This window comes from Acanthochromis polyacanthus, chromosome 16 (assembly GCF_021347895.1).
Source record: "Acanthochromis polyacanthus isolate Apoly-LR-REF ecotype Palm Island chromosome 16, KAUST_Apoly_ChrSc, whole genome shotgun sequence".
In the NCBI taxonomy this organism is placed as follows: Eukaryota; Metazoa; Chordata; class Actinopteri; family Pomacentridae; genus Acanthochromis; species Acanthochromis polyacanthus.
In genome coordinates, this window is record NC_067128.1 from 32,266,073 (window position 1) to 32,281,470 (window position 15,398).

At 40.3% G+C, this 15,398-nt stretch overlaps 2 protein-coding genes across 3 annotated transcripts; one reads left to right on the forward strand and one right to left on the reverse strand.

Annotated features, from left to right (window-relative positions):
* Positions 1 to 1,171: 1,171 nt before the first annotated feature.
* Positions 1,172 to 7,294, forward strand: nme6 (NME/NM23 nucleoside diphosphate kinase 6). The gene is made up of 6 exons (XM_051960881.1): positions 1,172 to 1,444; positions 1,687 to 1,782; positions 2,482 to 2,584; positions 2,834 to 2,873; positions 5,019 to 5,179; positions 6,212 to 7,294. Exons 2-6 carry the CDS (start codon positions 1,690 to 1,692, stop codon positions 6,355 to 6,357), a joined length of 543 nt encoding a protein of 180 aa, XP_051816841.1. The 5' UTR covers positions 1,172 to 1,444; positions 1,687 to 1,689; the 3' UTR covers positions 6,358 to 7,294.
* Positions 6,495 to 13,502, reverse strand: baalcb (BAALC binder of MAP3K1 and KLF4 b). Of its 2 annotated transcripts, none has more exons than XM_022211741.2 (5): positions 13,270 to 13,502; positions 12,236 to 12,435; positions 11,843 to 12,059; positions 8,872 to 9,071; positions 6,495 to 7,243 (listed from the first exon to the last, which is right to left on the reverse strand). In XM_022211741.2, exons 3-5 carry the CDS (start codon positions 12,021 to 12,023, stop codon positions 7,079 to 7,081), a joined length of 546 nt encoding a protein of 181 aa, XP_022067433.1. In that variant the 5' UTR covers positions 12,024 to 12,059; positions 12,236 to 12,435; positions 13,270 to 13,502; the 3' UTR covers positions 6,495 to 7,078. The 2 variants fall into 2 exon arrangements, with proteins under 2 accessions (XP_022067433.1, XP_022067443.1); XM_022211751.2 differs by having other exon boundaries at positions 11,843 to 12,054; positions 13,270 to 13,501.
* Between the last annotated feature and the right edge of the window lie 1,896 nt (positions 13,503 to 15,398).

The following is a 15,398-nucleotide window of genomic DNA, read 5'->3' on the forward strand; positions in this document are numbered from 1 at the left end:
TCTTTGTTATCCATTAGAAATTAAAAATAATAATTCTTGATTTTTCAGTGAGGCGTAGATGTTGTTCTATGAATTCATTAAGTGTTTCATTTTTTAAAAATCCTATCAGATGCAGATTCTGATTCAAAGAAGAACTTTCTGATTTATCCTCAAACATGTCTGAAGGACATAGGATAGATAGGATTACTGAGTGGATCAGAGGAGCTAAAAGTGAAAAAAGTGATTATATAAATGGCAACGATTCTAAGAAAAAAGTAAGAAAAATAAATAATACAAAAATTGATGAGTTCGATTTTTTTACTCTTTTTTGGCCTCTGTTTTGTTACGCCAGTATTTACCTGAAGCTGTTTTTGCTGTCAGAGGGTTGTGAAAGATGAAAGCACTAACTAGCTAATCGATTTACATTGTACAATTTAAAACAATCTAAGCTGAGTGAAGTTCAGTACAAGTTATAAGGCAGGCAACAACAACAAAAAATTAACTAGAAGTTTAACCAAACTTGGACCACCCGGCGACAAAGATGACCCCTGTGACCTTGAAAATGAGGTCACGGTCACCAAATGCGAACTTGACCTGTGTCTTATTATGGTACACCTGTGTACCAAATATGGTGAGGCTACATCAATATTTTATCGAGTTATCGCACGAACACCAAATTGTTACAGACAAACAAGCAACCAACCAACCAACCAACCAAGACCATGCAGCTCAAAACAATACCTTCCGGAAAACGCAGTTTTGCCGGGCGGTAATAAAAACAAGAAAGATAACTTGGTGAAGCTTTTAAAATTTTTTGTAAAACAGATTTTAAAAAGAATACTATCAACAACAGAAAACAAGATCACAGCTTATAAGATGGAATCTTAAAACAAATAAATAAATTAATAAGAACAAGAAAAATAAATAAACAAGCGAGTAAATAAACAAATAAGCAAATAAATATTTTTTAAAAAAATGAAAAATAGTGACACGTACTGGTGTAAAATGTAAGGCAGTACATAATTATTTCAGTAAATACACAACTTAATTTTAGTTAAATCTCTGCCTGTATGTTGATTGAGAAGAAAATTTTGAGTAACATTAATTAGTATTCTACTTTTGGGATTTTGTACAATTATTCTTTATTTATTTATTCCTTTCTTTTATCACTCTCGCCGGGGGAACTGATGTTCTGGTTCAGTTCCTGGGGACCGTTTATACAGACGGACCAACCCGGGCGAGAAGTCATTCAGCTATAATATCATATTTTCACGTTATTATTTCTTTATTTCTTACATAGTTTGTCGTAAGTTAACAATTCTGGGGTAAAACTGAAACTACACGTTACATTTGTAGAGAATACAGTAGAACCGACTGATTAAATAATAAAATAACGTTTTGCTGCAGTTATGGCGGCGGTTCTGTTTCTCACTGACTGATATTTTGGAAACAAGCCACGATACAGGTCAGTATTATTAACTACTATCACTACTGACGGTTAGACAATATTGTGCCAGGTCGGGAAAAGTTCATTTTCTGGAACATTAGCTGCATTTTACGATTCAAATGCTACATTAGCAAACGGGCTAGCATCTTTGTTGTTTAAGCTCATTATCCAGCCTTGTTTTAACTGCATTCTCTGTTTGTTGGGGCAATTTTAAACGTTTTAACTCACTGTTTACGGTGTGTTTTGTGTCCGTTCTGCAGACAATGTTACTAACAGCTGGTCGCCTGTCCAAAGTGCTGCAGCTCACCCTGGCGGTCATCAAACCAGATGCTGTGGCTCATCCTCTAATGATGGAGGTCAGCTTCTCTCACTAAGATCTTGTACTTATTTTAGAAATCATCCTGACAACTAAAGCAGTCTCACCTCTGGCTTTTACTATAAAGTAGATTTGCACAGTATTGGAAATGACACTGGGATATAGTATTCTTTTCAGTTTTATTGAGTTTTTCTTTAACTTCACTATAACACGTTGTTTGTGGCACTCATTGCAGGTAGGAGAATACAATACTATTTTGATTAATTGATCAACATGCCAATTGCACACGCCCTCAAATCTTGCGACATCTGTGTGATAAAGCTGCGTCTTTCAGAGTGGCCTTTTATTGTGGGCAGTCTAAGGCACACCTGTGCACTAATCATGGTGTCTAATCAGCATCTTGATATGGCACACCTGTGAGGTGGGACAGATTATCTCAGCAAAGGAGGAGTGCTCACTATCACAGATTTAGACAGATTTGTGAACAATATTTGAGATAAATGGTGATATTGTGTATGTGGAAAAAGTTTTAGAGCTTTGAGTTCATCTCATAAAAAATGTTAGCAAACACAAGTGTTGCCTTTATATTTTTATTGAGTGTAGTTTGGTATTTGTCCACTTTTCTTTAATTAAATTGTAATATCCTTGTTGAGCTTAGCTTCTGGCTACTGCAGAAGTTAGAAATCAATGATTTTCAATCTGTCATGACTCAAACAAGCTGTTTTTTTTTCCCTTTCAGGCTCTTCACCAGAGAATCCTGGACAATAACTTTGTAGTTGTTCGATGCAAAGATCTGGTGTGGAGAAAACAAGACTCTGAGAGGTTTTATGCTGAACATTCAGGTGTGAACACGACTCAGACGAGTTTAGATCTTCTACTGTAGTATCTCCGTGTGGCTGAATAAATGAGTCAGCGGCCCATTTTAGCCGACGCATCATGCAGTCAAGTGAATCATTCTTTACTGTGCTGTTCAAGCACCCACTCACTTAGAGGAAAGAAACTTTCTGTCAATAAGAAGAATAACTGAAGATTATTTTCTATGTATGACAGTGAGAAGGTGTTAACGTGTTCACCTCTTTTTTTATTCTCAGGGCGATTCTTCTATCAAAGACTTGTTGAATTCATGTCAAGGTAAACCTGCGTGCTAACACCACAAACCATGACACTGTTGGTTGCTTGCTTGCTGCTACTTGTTGTGTTCTGCATGATCACTCTGAAATGGAGAAATTTCCAGACTACATAACCCACTGAGCCTGACATAAAAAAGGGCTGATGCTGCTCTTATTTCATGCTCAGCAAGTCCTCAGTAAATAGTTTTGTGAAACTTCGCAACAGGAGTTTCAATTATCAGCCATGTTTAGCACAACATCCCCAGAGCAATTGTCTGAAAATTGCCATGTCGCCTGCTCACAATAGCTCCTCATGCGGCGAGCCCCCACTGAATTGGAAAAGGTGTTTGTAATTACGTTGTCATTTTTCTCCAGTCACAGCAGTGAATCGGTAGTTGCTACGGCAACCTTTCTCTGGCTGCCGCTTTTGTCATCGGGAAGCATCTTCCGCGCATCGGCCGGTCGAGCTTGAAGCGGATCCAGTTGGCATTATTTCGCTGAAACTGATAGACTGATAGCTGCATCGGCTGGATGTGCATTTGTAGCTGAGCTCTTTCCTCACGAGACCCTGCAGGGAAAAAGAGTAGATTTGTATGAAAAGTTAGTTCAAGTGTAGCAGCAACACACACTTCTACAGCCACTTCAGCCTCCATGGGATAATGTTAAGATAAGATAAACCTTTATTACTCCCACAGTGAGGAAATTTACAGTATTACAGCAGCAAAGATGGTGCAAACATTTAGGAAATGAAGTACAAAATTAAAAAAATGTGTCCAAAATAAACCAAGATTTACACTGCAGGTAAAAAATTTGCAAGAAAGATTGAATTTGTACAAAAAAAGATCATAGTTCGCAACAAAATAAACATGATTATATGAATAGTTACTCATCCCAAAGCACGGTGGTGGCAGCATCATGATATGAAGCATGGTGGTGGCGGTATCATGATGTGAAGCATGGTGGTGGTAGCATCATGTGTAGCATGGTGGAGGCAGCATCATGATGTGAAGCATGGTGGTGGCAGCATCATGATGTGGAGCATGGTGGTGGTAGCATCATGATGTGGAGCATGGTGGAGGCAGCATCATGATGTGAAGCATGGTGGTGGCAGCATCATGATGTGGAGCATGGTGGAGGCAGCATCATGATGTGAAGCATGGTGGTGGTAGCATCATGATGTGAAGCATGGTGGTGGCAGCATCATGATGTGAAGCATGGTGGTGGTAGCATCATGATGTGGAGCATGGTGGAGGCAGCATCATGATGTGAAGCATGGTGGAGGCAGCATCATGATGTGAAGCATGGTGGTGGTAGCATCATGATGTGGAGCATGGTGGAGGCAGCATCATGATGTGGAGCATGGTGGTGGTAGCATCATGATGTGGAGCATGGTGGAGGCAGCATCATGATGTGAAGCATGGTGGTGGCAGCATCATGATGTGGAGCATGGTGGAGGCAGCATCATGATGTGAAGCATGGTGGTGGTAGCATCATGATGTGAAGCATGGTGGTGGCAGCATCATGATGTGAAGCATGGTGGTGGTAGCATCATGATGTGGAGCATGGTGGAGGCAGCATCATGATGTGAAGCATGGTGGAGGCAGCATCATGATGTGAAGCATGGTGGTGGTAGCATCATGATGTGGAGCATGGTGGAGGCAGCATCATGATGTGGAGCATGGTGGAGGCAGTATCATGATGTGAAGCATGGTGGTGGCGGTATCATGATGTGGAGCATGGTGGTGGTAGCATCATGTGAAGCATGGTGGAGGCAGCATCATGATGTGAAGCATGGTGGTGGTAGCATCATGATGTGGAGCATGGTGGAGGCAGCATCATGATGTGAAGCATGGTGGCAGTATCATGATGTGGTTGTTATGTTTATTCTTATAGACTAAAACCTCTTTGTGGGACCATAAGTGTAGTATGTAGTAAGATTTGTCAGTGAGTCATCTGCTGGGAGCAGAGCATTTACAATTTACCATTTTGGTTGGTTTTTTTAGCGGAATTTACAATTTAATATAGCAGATGCTTTTATTTGTTATATATATATATATATATATAGCTAAATATAACTAACTGGACATCTCAGTTCGTTACTGAACTATTCAGCTGCATTTAACTTTGATTCACGACTGCTTAAACTTCCACTGAATTGTTCCCACAGTGGTCCAATGCGAGCGTACATTTTAGCCAGGGAGGACGCCATACGGCACTGGAGAGACCTGATGGGACCCACCAAGGTGTTTAGAGCCCAATATACCTCCCCTGAGTCCATCAGGGCCCAGTTTGGGCTCACAGACACAAGAAATACAACTCATGGATCAGGTAGGAAAGGTCGGCTCGACAAAAACTAAAACCTCAGAGATAACCGGTGTATAGCCAGGTGATGGCAGTCAAAAGTTTGGAGTCACCCAGACAATTTCATGTTTTCCATGAAGACTCACACTTTTACTCCTGTGCTAGCATAACTGCACAAGGGTTTTCTAATCATCAATGAGCCTTTCAGCACCATGAGCTAACACAATGTAGCATTAGAACACAGGAGTGATGGTTGCTGGAAATGTTCCTCTGTACCCCTATGGAGATATTCTATTAAAAATCAGCCGTTTACAGCTAGAGTAGTCATTTACCACATTAACAATGTCTAGTGTCACTTCAGTGGATAAAAACTGCAAATTTAGGTATAAATGGAGAAATTTGGACTCATTTGCTGACTTATGCTTCGGCTGGTTGAAGAATTAGCGCTAATGATTCAAACTAAAGACAGAGAAAAGCCATTTAAAGACATTTTAGTGTCACTTTAGTGGATAAAAACTTCAGTTTTTTGGTATAAATAGATGAATTTGAACTCATTTACTTATTCATACTGTAGTTAGTTGAAGAATTAGAGGTGATAATACCAACAAAAAAGCTTATAAAAGATATTTTAGTCCCACTTCAGTGGATATAAACTTCAATTTTTGGCATATTTGGACCCATGTACTTGTACTTCAGCTGATTGTAGAATTAGAGCTAATAATTCAAACTTAACACAGAAAAGCAAAAAAAAAAAAAGGCATTTTAGTGTCACTTGAGTGGATAAAAACTTATTTTTTGGTACAAATAGATGTATTTGGACTCATTTACTTATTCATACTTCAGTTAGCTGCAGAATTAGGGGTGATAATACACAAAAAGCCAAGAAAAGACAGTTTAGTCCCACTTTTGTGGATAAAAACTGCGAATTTTGGCATAAATGTAGAAATTTGGACTCATTTACATACTTATACTTTAGCTGGATGCAGAATTAGAGCTAGTAATTCAAACACTCAGTCATGATATCGAAATTATAATATTTAAAATGTGTGACTTCTGCAGATTCGGTGGAGTCGGCTCAAAGAGAAATCGGCTTCTTCTTCCCAGATTTCAGCGTGGACAAGTGGATGGAGAAAGAAGAGCCTTCGTTCAGATCGGGACGGATACATTACGACCATCAGAACCAGATTCACACGCTTTCCAGCTGACCTTCAGCTCTGTTCTTCACCGTGAGGACGTTAAGCATAAAGACTCAATCCTTTAAAAGCTCGCTGTTTAAAGTGCCGCCGTGTTCATACTGTATTAAAGCAGATTATCCTCGAAGTCATTTAAAACAAGGACCACACATGTTTAGTTTAATTTATTGTCATTAGAAAACACAATCCACCTGATTAAAAAAGTGAACACTGTATTGTACAAAACAACACGATGCAGTGAGACAGTTTCCACCAACTGCTGTCCAGGCTTCACTGTAATTAGTGCAATCATCTCCAGTTTCCTGAGCCAAACACACAGCAGCGACGACATGTTGTTTCAAAGCCAAATAACAAAACTATGAAATATTGATCATATTCAGCAGTGTGAGATAATACTCTGGCAACAGATTTACACACAGATTTACTCTCAGAAGCATCTTAATATAGATTCAAATGATTGGTTGTTTCATGTGATACTGTGTCTACTGTATGTCATTTGTTTGTATTTTCTCCAACCAAACTACCATTTTAGATGTCTCCAATGTGTCAAAGTACAGTAAAAACACACATACAGTTTAAAATACTACACAGCCTAGTTACACATGATCCCTGTTTTTCCGTTCTTGTGCTTCACTCAGCTGTCGGACCTTAAAGCTTCCTGCACAAAAGCATGTTCAGTGTTTTTATTTCACAATCGTATCTGTTTTTTGGCTTCTTCTCGTCTCTCCTGCACTCAAGTGTTTTGCGTGGCCGCCTGTTTGAGAGCCTCCACGGGCTTCATAACCTCGTAGGTGGTGAGGGACTTCTTCACCTTCCCGTTCTTGTCCACCTGGTGGATGCTCTGCGTCACCGTGATGGTCACCTGCTTGGTCGACATGCGATTGTCCTGCCATTTGGTCTGTGGGTGGAGGAGAATTAAAGATTGGACAATAAAATGGAAAAGCACTGATGCTGTGGTGAAGTTTGTTCTAAGTGCAGGTTGTGAGAAAGGAGGTGTTGCTCTGCAGAAATGGTTTTTCCACAACAAGAGGACAAGGCCTCAATGTGGTTATTTTAACCCTTGTGTTGTCTGAGTGCAGTGGTGTCAAACTCATTTTAGTTCGGGGGTTACATGTAGCCCAATTTGTTCTCAAGTGACCAGTAAAATCACAGCATGACCTTTAAATTAGAAAAGCACTCAGAGAGCACAGTACTCCTCCAAGGCTGTTCATTTCCACATATGGCATTGTCAGACGTGTGTTATGTATGTGAATCACATGACCTAAATATGTAGCTGGCGGCGGTAATTGATGGGACTTGGAAACACCCCCAGAATGCAGAATTACAACTAATAATTCAAAGAATATACAGAGAAAAGCCAATAAAAGACAGTTTAGTGTCACTTTAAGTGGATAAAAACTGCAGGTTTGGGGATAAATAGATGAATTTGGACTCCTTTACTTATTTCTACTTCAGTTAGTTGCAGAATTTAAGGTGATAATACAGTCAGAAAAGCCAAGAAAGACAGTTTAGTCCGACTTTAGTGGAAATAAACCCCAGCAGACAGAAATGGAGAAATCTGGACTCATTTACTTACTTATACTTTCCTGGTTGCAGAATTATTGCTTATAAGCCAAACTAAATACAGAGAAAAGTCAATAAAAGACAGTTCAGTGTCACTCAAGTGGATAAAAAACACAATTTTTGGTATAAGTAGATGAATTTAGACTCATTTGCTTATTTATACTTCAGTTAGTTGCAGAATTAGAAGTGGCAATGCAAAGAAAAAGCCAAGAAAAAGACATTTTAGTCCCACTGTAGTGGGAAAAAAATGCATTTCTTTGATATTAACAGATGAATTTGGACTCATTTACATACTTACAGTTCAGCTGGTTGCAGAATTAGAGTTCAGATACCTTGGCAAAATTTTTGAAATATTCTCACGTGTGTTTGTGTAAAAACTTTTGCTTTATTTTGGCAAAGTTATTTACCATCATGCAATTTGCACTGATCATTCATGTTTTCTTTAAAGAATGGTAAATATCTTACAAATTCTGCCAGGGAAGGCAAACTTATGAGCACAACTGTATACACTGTACTCACTATTTCCATGAGTTAACTGACTACATGGTTCCAAGACTGAAAGTAATTAAGATTTTTAGCTTGTAAACATTATTTCTGATGAGATGGGTTAACATAATGTTGGTCAGTTTAATACTTTGTGTGATGTCAACTCAAACGTTGGCATTAGTTGATTAAAAACTACATGAAAGTTCAGATAATTTAATGAAATTGGGTTGATAACTTGATTTTTCTTCTTCTGGAGTTCAGGATTTTGTCCCCGTCCATATCTTGACACGTTTGGAATATTTTAAATGGTAAATAAAAGAAGCTTTGATTGTAGAAGATGAGCTAATTCTGCTAACTCAGTTTAGTTTGTTGGCTGAACGGAATTTCATTAGAAGATGCAAACATTGTTTACTCAGTGAGGCAGTTTAAAAGAAAAGACTGGAAGCATGACAAGAAAAGCGGACTCGAGTTACTTACAATCTCCTCGGTGTGCAGAACACTCCGGCGCTGCACCGTGGTGCCGGATGAAGGCGGCACCGACTCCTGCTGTGGAGAGGCCTGTATAGCAGGCGGGCTGCTGGGCTTCACGTCGTTCAGGCTGGCTTCAGATACAGCTGAGCAGACCTTCAGGTAAGCCTGAGCAGGAGGAGGGATGCCGTCTTCAAAGAAATCTGGAACTGTAACAGAGCAAAGACTCAGCTTTGTCCTCTTGATCCACTCAGACCTCGAACAAATAAAAGCTCTTTTTTATTTCTGGTCTGAACAAAAAGCACACAGCCAATCTGGTTTAAAGGAAAGAAATTTATTAGGGAACCTGAGATACTATCTCGATATAGTCCAATCAGGGGAAACCAAGGTTTTGCACCAGGGAAAGCAGATGCTGCATTTCGAAAATGGGCATTGAAAGGGACAGAAAAGAATGACATTTGTATTCACTGTGTTATGTTCTTTGAGGAAATAAAAATATAACAGACAAAAACAATTCTTTAAACTTTTCTTCAGCTTAGAAGCTATATTTTAATCTAACTTAGAAAAAAATATGCCTAAAAACAGCCTAAGTAACGGGGCAGCATCAGAACTATATAATCTGTTAGTGCCAAGTTCACCTGAGACGTAAAGATCTAAAAATGGGCATAACAGAAGACTGGGAACTGACTTGCACCAAAGCCCACATCCAATCTATTCCCGATTTAAATGATTACAATACAAATCGTTAATGAGAACATACATTCATTGACCACTTTATTAGATGCACCATGCTAGTAAAAGGTTGAACCCATTTTGCCTGCAGGAGGTGTACCTAATAAAGTGGACAGTGAGTGGATGTTGTTAACGGGGTGGAATCTCAACTCACAAAATTAAGACTTTCTAATGGATATATTGTACAGGTACATGCATGTCACGTTAATGTGGAACAACTAATAAAGAAAACCTTTGTGATTGCCAGCTGCTGATTAATTTGTCCAGTTCTAGACCTGTTTTATGTGTTCATGGTGCAGCTTAACCCAGTTTATGTTCACAATTACATCAAGGCTCCTCGGCCTGCATTCACAAACAGCTGTATCTGTTGCCATGAAAGCTGAGTCCTTTTGATGCAGCCTCAGCCTGTTATGCCTCATTCAACTCCCCGTGGCTTCAAAGAAAACACACGCGCGATTCAGTGCAAAAGACAAACAACAATAGAAGACGCATCAAGAAGATCCGTCTGACCTGTCAGTAGCAGCGCTGGTTACGAACTGGAGGAACAAAGGTTTTTGAAGCTGATGCTTTGTTAAGTTATTCTTGGTCCTTAGCTATAGCATTACAGCACCTGAACTGTTTTTCACCTTTATTTCAGTTTCACTCGCACAGAATGGATTGTTCTTAAATGCCACATTCAAATAACCTCTTAAAATGTGTGGATTTTGTTACCAGATGTCACCCCCAGCTTTGATGTCATGACTGAACAGGTGATAGAGAGTCCATTTCAGTGTTCAAAGCAGTATGAATCTTAGCCTACACTCTACTAGTCTGGTGTGAATTAAATCTAATTATATACCAGTTTAAAGCAGTTCCAATATGTCAAAACACAGGTCATTTCAACAAGTGTTCCACTAGTGATCGATATCAGGCTGCAAGAGCTGAAGAGAAATTTTGTTATGGGCATTTAAGGACGCATGTGATAAGAAACCATTTTAATTGTGTCTTGTGTGTCCTTAAAACTTGGGGAAATAAAATAAAAGCTGTGACAATGCAAGGACATTTACTCCTGACATATACCTGTACCTCAGTCTCAACTGGACAGCCTCGTAGCCAGTGAAATTTTTTTTTTTTTGCATTTCTATGTTGAAACTTAGACAACAACAGCTGTTAAGCTAAAAATTTGACACATTCTGCCTCCTCACCGCCTGCTGCAGTGATTCAGAATGAGCAGCTGCTTTATACTGCTCATGATTTATTCACTTTCAAGAGATGCTTCTGCTAATTCTAAAATATTTTAGCCACAAACAAGGCTGCAAGACTGAACATAAGAGTCTTCAAGTACTTCCAGCATCTGAAGAACTGAGGACTTCCATCCATCCATCCATCCATCCATCCATCCATCCATCCATCCATCCATCCATTTGCAAGAGTGAACACAAGAGTCCTCTTGCACTTCCAGCATCTGAAGAACTGAGGACCCAGAGGATTACTTTTATATATATGATGGCTAACATAGCCAACGTTATCAAACACTCACTAACATAGCTAATGTTATCATTAACTCTGATAGTATGCCTACAGCACAGAGCTCTGTGGACATTCAGAGGTGGTGGAACTTTAAGAGTGATGTAGAATCATTGAACAAGGACAGGTAGGTTTTAAGCTCTCTGTGCTCACAAAAAAGAAGCTGTTCTCATTTACACATTATTTTGAATCTGTCATCAGACAACAGAGCAGCAATGGAAGTACCAGAGACTGAAACGCAGCCAATTCAGACACCAGTTAACCAGCAGTCACTTCACAAACAAACTCAAAAAAACCCTGATTTTATAGCTGCAAGGCTGACTGAAACACTCACCAGACGATTTTTAATTCTACGTCAAACGATACCTCAGAGAGAAAGCTACAAGCTATTTTGCTTTATGCCCTCAACCACAGATACAGAGAGAGTCTTCTTCCTGAACGGGGCGTGGCCAGCAGCAGCTAGTGGTACTGAAATCAGTCATGTTATGGTGAAAAGAACCATTTTTGTTAGATTGTGAGTTGAAGAATGGAAAGACCCATGTGAGACTTTCATTAATCTGCTGAAAGAATCACAATGTGGGACCTTAAAAAGAGAACAACTAAGCATGTCATTCTGCAGTGGGATCCTAATTAACTACCAATTCATCCAGCTGTAAATGATTTATTAAATCCTGTTTCCTTGTGTGATTAATTTAGCTTTCAGCCACCCATCCTCTCAAACATAATTCATGACTCATCTCACCAGGGCTGATTGTTTTCTCAGAAGCGTAGCCGGCCTCGGAGTTCTCGGAGGGGATGCTCTGGATGGACGACAGGGGGATATCGGCGTCTGTGCTGGTCAGCCATGTCGACTCCGTCTCTTTAGTCCAGCTCTCCAGGTATCGAGGCTCCAGAGCATCAGTCCTGCTCCCTCCACAGCCCATAGCTCTGCTTCTGGGCACTTTCACTTCACAACTTTTCTTCAAAACAGGCAAAAAAAAACAAAACACCCAAAATGTCATTAGAAAGATGCAAGTTAAATGCTGTACAGAACGCTAGCCGATAAGAATGTTACTACCTCTTCTGAACACTGAGAAATGAAATCCAGATGCGCTCATTTTAAGCTTAAATCTAGATCGAGATAGATAATACTTACAGCACAGCGCACAGCTGTGGGAGACACTCAGGGCCCTCATAATGCTAGTCTGCTGCATCCTCCAAAGAAAGAGGTCTGGTCTCCGTGAACTCAGTTTATGTTTCTCCAGGAGCATTTAAAGGCAACATCTTCTGAGGGTCAAGAAGGTCAGCGGGAATGTATTATAGAGGAGCCGGTCGATCAAGACATCATCAGGTCACCTTAAATGAAGAGCGAAAGAAATAACAGAGGATTGATTTGTGTCGTTTTAAATTGTTTTATTAGACAGATCTATCTATCTATATATCTGTTTAAAAAAAACAACAACTGTTAATGGTGAAATCACAGTGAAATAAAGTGGGGAAAAACAGTCCCATAAAAATATTGACATTTTCTAGAATATGAATACATTTTCCAGTCTTATCCAAAGTTGTTTAAATCAATCCACTGGACTTTAAAAAAGTTCCTTGAAGACGTTTCACCTCTCATCCAAGAGGCTTCTTCAGTTCTGGTGGTTGGTGTTGCCGCAGTGAATATTATTACAATTTTCAATTTCCTTTTTTACTGACAGGTTTTTAATACTGTTTTACATTAGACAACATAGATTGCACAAATACACGTGTGTGTTTAAAATGCATTAAAAATGGCAAAATAATTTTTTTTAAATGCGTCTTTTTGCCAGTCAGTCAATCAATCCACCCATCTGGAGACCTGCTTCATTGGGTTTCATCTGTTCAAACCATTAAAATGCAACTAAATCGATCCCATAACGCGGTTTAATCAGGCTCGGTGTGGTTAATTGAACCAGGCTGGTCCGGGTTAAACCACTCATCAGGCCTCTATGGATCAATACATCCTCTGCTTTACGTCTGTCTCTCATCCAGATGTGCAACATCATTAACCACCACCTACTGATACGATATTTCTCCTCTCTGTCATCAGAATATATCTGCCACGGAGGCAAATCACAATTAAAATCACAATCTTCCCTGCAGATGAGCAACAGAAGCGACGCTGTCTGGGGATGAAGAAAAAAAAAGACGCTAAAGGCTTACGGATGATGGAGAGCCGCTGCTTCGGTTCCTCCTGCGCGTCGTCTGTCGCTCACACCGGGATCATTGTCGGTAAAAGTCACACTTCCGGTCGGCAACGGACTGATCGTCTGTCCGCAGCGGCTTCATTCATCCCCCCGAACCGGATCAGAGCCGCAAACAGGAGAAATGAAAGCGTCCACGTTCCCCCCATGGAGGAGAGCAGTGGGAATTACCTCAGCTGTTACCAGGTAAACTTCAGATAATGTGATGCTCCTCCTGTGACTGACATAGTCCGATAAAAGAAATAAAATAAATAGAAAATTAATTAAAAAAAAAAAAAAAACACACACACTGATAAAAAAAAAATAAAAAAACACATTGTCTGATCAATATATATTAATCATATATATAATTAATTCACCTATTAATCTATCCGTCCATCCATTTGTCAACCATCCATCCACCCACCCATCCATCCATCTATCCGTCTGTCATCCATTCGTTAATCTATCCATCCGTCCATCCATCCGCCCATCCCTCATCTGTCATCCATCCATCCATCCAGCATCCATCCATTCGTTATTCTATCCGTCCGTCCATCCATCCATCTGTCCCTCCATCTGTTATCCATCCATCCGTCTGTCATCATCTGTCATCCATCCATCATCCATTCGTCCATCCATCTGTCATCCATCCATCCGTCATCCATCCATCTGTCCCAGATGTCTCTCTGCCATCCTTTCCAATTCTTCCTGTGAAATCCCATTGTGTTCACAGGCCAGATGAGATATACAACCGCTCCAGAGAGTTTGTTTGTGTGTTCCTATGTTGTTGGAGGCAGCACTCCCTGGTATAGCTCAAAGCAAATTTAATACCAGAGAAGGACTGAATAATATGACAGAATGAACAGTAATATTTTTCAGATCTCTAAATTAAATAAACAGTATTATTTTATGTGAGAAAGTCACACATAAAACAATAATGCATTACTATTCTTTTTGCTGTGTTCCCAGTGAACAATAACAGAGAGCAAACACAAACCCAGGGACCTGAAACAGAAGCAGCCAAATGGAATTAATTATATTTTATCACATCCTCCTGTGCTGTCCTACTGTGACGTCAACAAATCAGAAAAGCCCCATAAACAGGTCCAAATACTACTGGAGTACCGCCATCCTGTGGTAAAAGTCACTTCACCACAAAGCAGCTGCTCCATTCTCCAAACTGCACTTGGCCGATTGCTCGTCAAACTTCTCACTTGGCAGCCGTGCGCACATTCATCACGGCCGGCGTGATCTCCACAATGAACCGGAGGAACAATAAACAGCTTCCCTCTTTGTGCTTTATTGCAGAGGCAGCGTTTGAAAACTCGGGCTGCTTTGAAGGAGAGGTCTGCTCACGTAAATCAAGGTCATTTATTTCTGACACGTCCGCTGCCAATAAAACACATTAACAAAAAAACAGAGAAAGGATGGAGCTTTCGGCTGGGAGATCAATCCACTGCTTTCTGTCAGACTTAATGTGCAACAGTGTGCTGCAGACGCCCTTTAGAGACGGCCACTTTCAATAACTTTGAGGCTTTTCAAATCGCCAAAGCTTGACTCGATGCACAAAACACCTAAAAAATCCAGGTGTAAACTGTCAGGCCAAGAAGAAGAGTGAACGCCTGCACCACTGAGCCATCCTCCTATACAGAGCTGGATGTCTTTCCACTGAAGAGCAAAGCTGACATTTAATCTCTGAGGCTAATTACCAAAAAAACGAACTGCCAATTGCCCTTAAACACACATTCAACGGTTGTTTGATGCAGGTCTGACAGGGTCTGAGCTGAATCTAATCCCTGCGACTTCCTGCGTCCGGCCTTCGCCTCGTTTCCCCGTCACCCGGCTAATGAATCCTGCTTCCTGTGGACAGTCTGGTCAATATGAGGCCGGACAGCTGTGATTTGTATGTTCTGCCGCTCTGTTCTATTGCACCTCTGGTCAATAGGCCCGTCTTCCCATTACCCCTGCGATTAATGTGGCGCTCTGCCAAACACTGCACTGGAGTGATTCATGGTCTGTCGCTGAACTCTGAGCAGTTTGAGCTGCACACAAAGACACATGCATTCCACTGAAAGTTTGGTCAAATACATGAAGAAAGCCTCTTCT

What these genes read in the sequence shown, in the direction of transcription:
- nme6 (XM_051960881.1), top strand. Translation starts at nt 1,690, where the DNA reads ATGTTACTAACAGCTGGTCGCCTGTCCAAAGTGCTGCAGCTCACCCTG. An exon ending in CTCATCCTCTAATGATGGAG is followed by an intron (nt 1,783 to 2,481) that starts GTCAGCTTCTCT and finishes TTTCCCTTTCAG; the next exon opens with GCTCTTCACCAGAGAATCCT. An exon ending in CTTGTTGAATTCATGTCAAG is followed by an intron (nt 2,874 to 5,018) that starts GTAAACCTGCGT and finishes TTGTTCCCACAG; the next exon opens with TGGTCCAATGCGAGCGTACA.
- baalcb (XM_022211741.2), bottom strand. Translation starts at nt 12,023, where the DNA reads ATGGGCTGTGGAGGGAGCAGGACTGATGCTCTGGAGCCTCGATACCTG. An exon ending in TGAGAAAACAATCAGCCCTG is followed by an intron (nt 9,072 to 11,842) that starts GTGAGATGAGTC and finishes GCTCTGTTACAG; the next exon opens with TTCCAGATTTCTTTGAAGAC. An exon ending in TTCTGCACACCGAGGAGATT is followed by an intron (nt 7,244 to 8,871) that starts GTAAGTAACTCG and finishes CTCCACCCACAG; the next exon opens with ACCAAATGGCAGGACAATCG.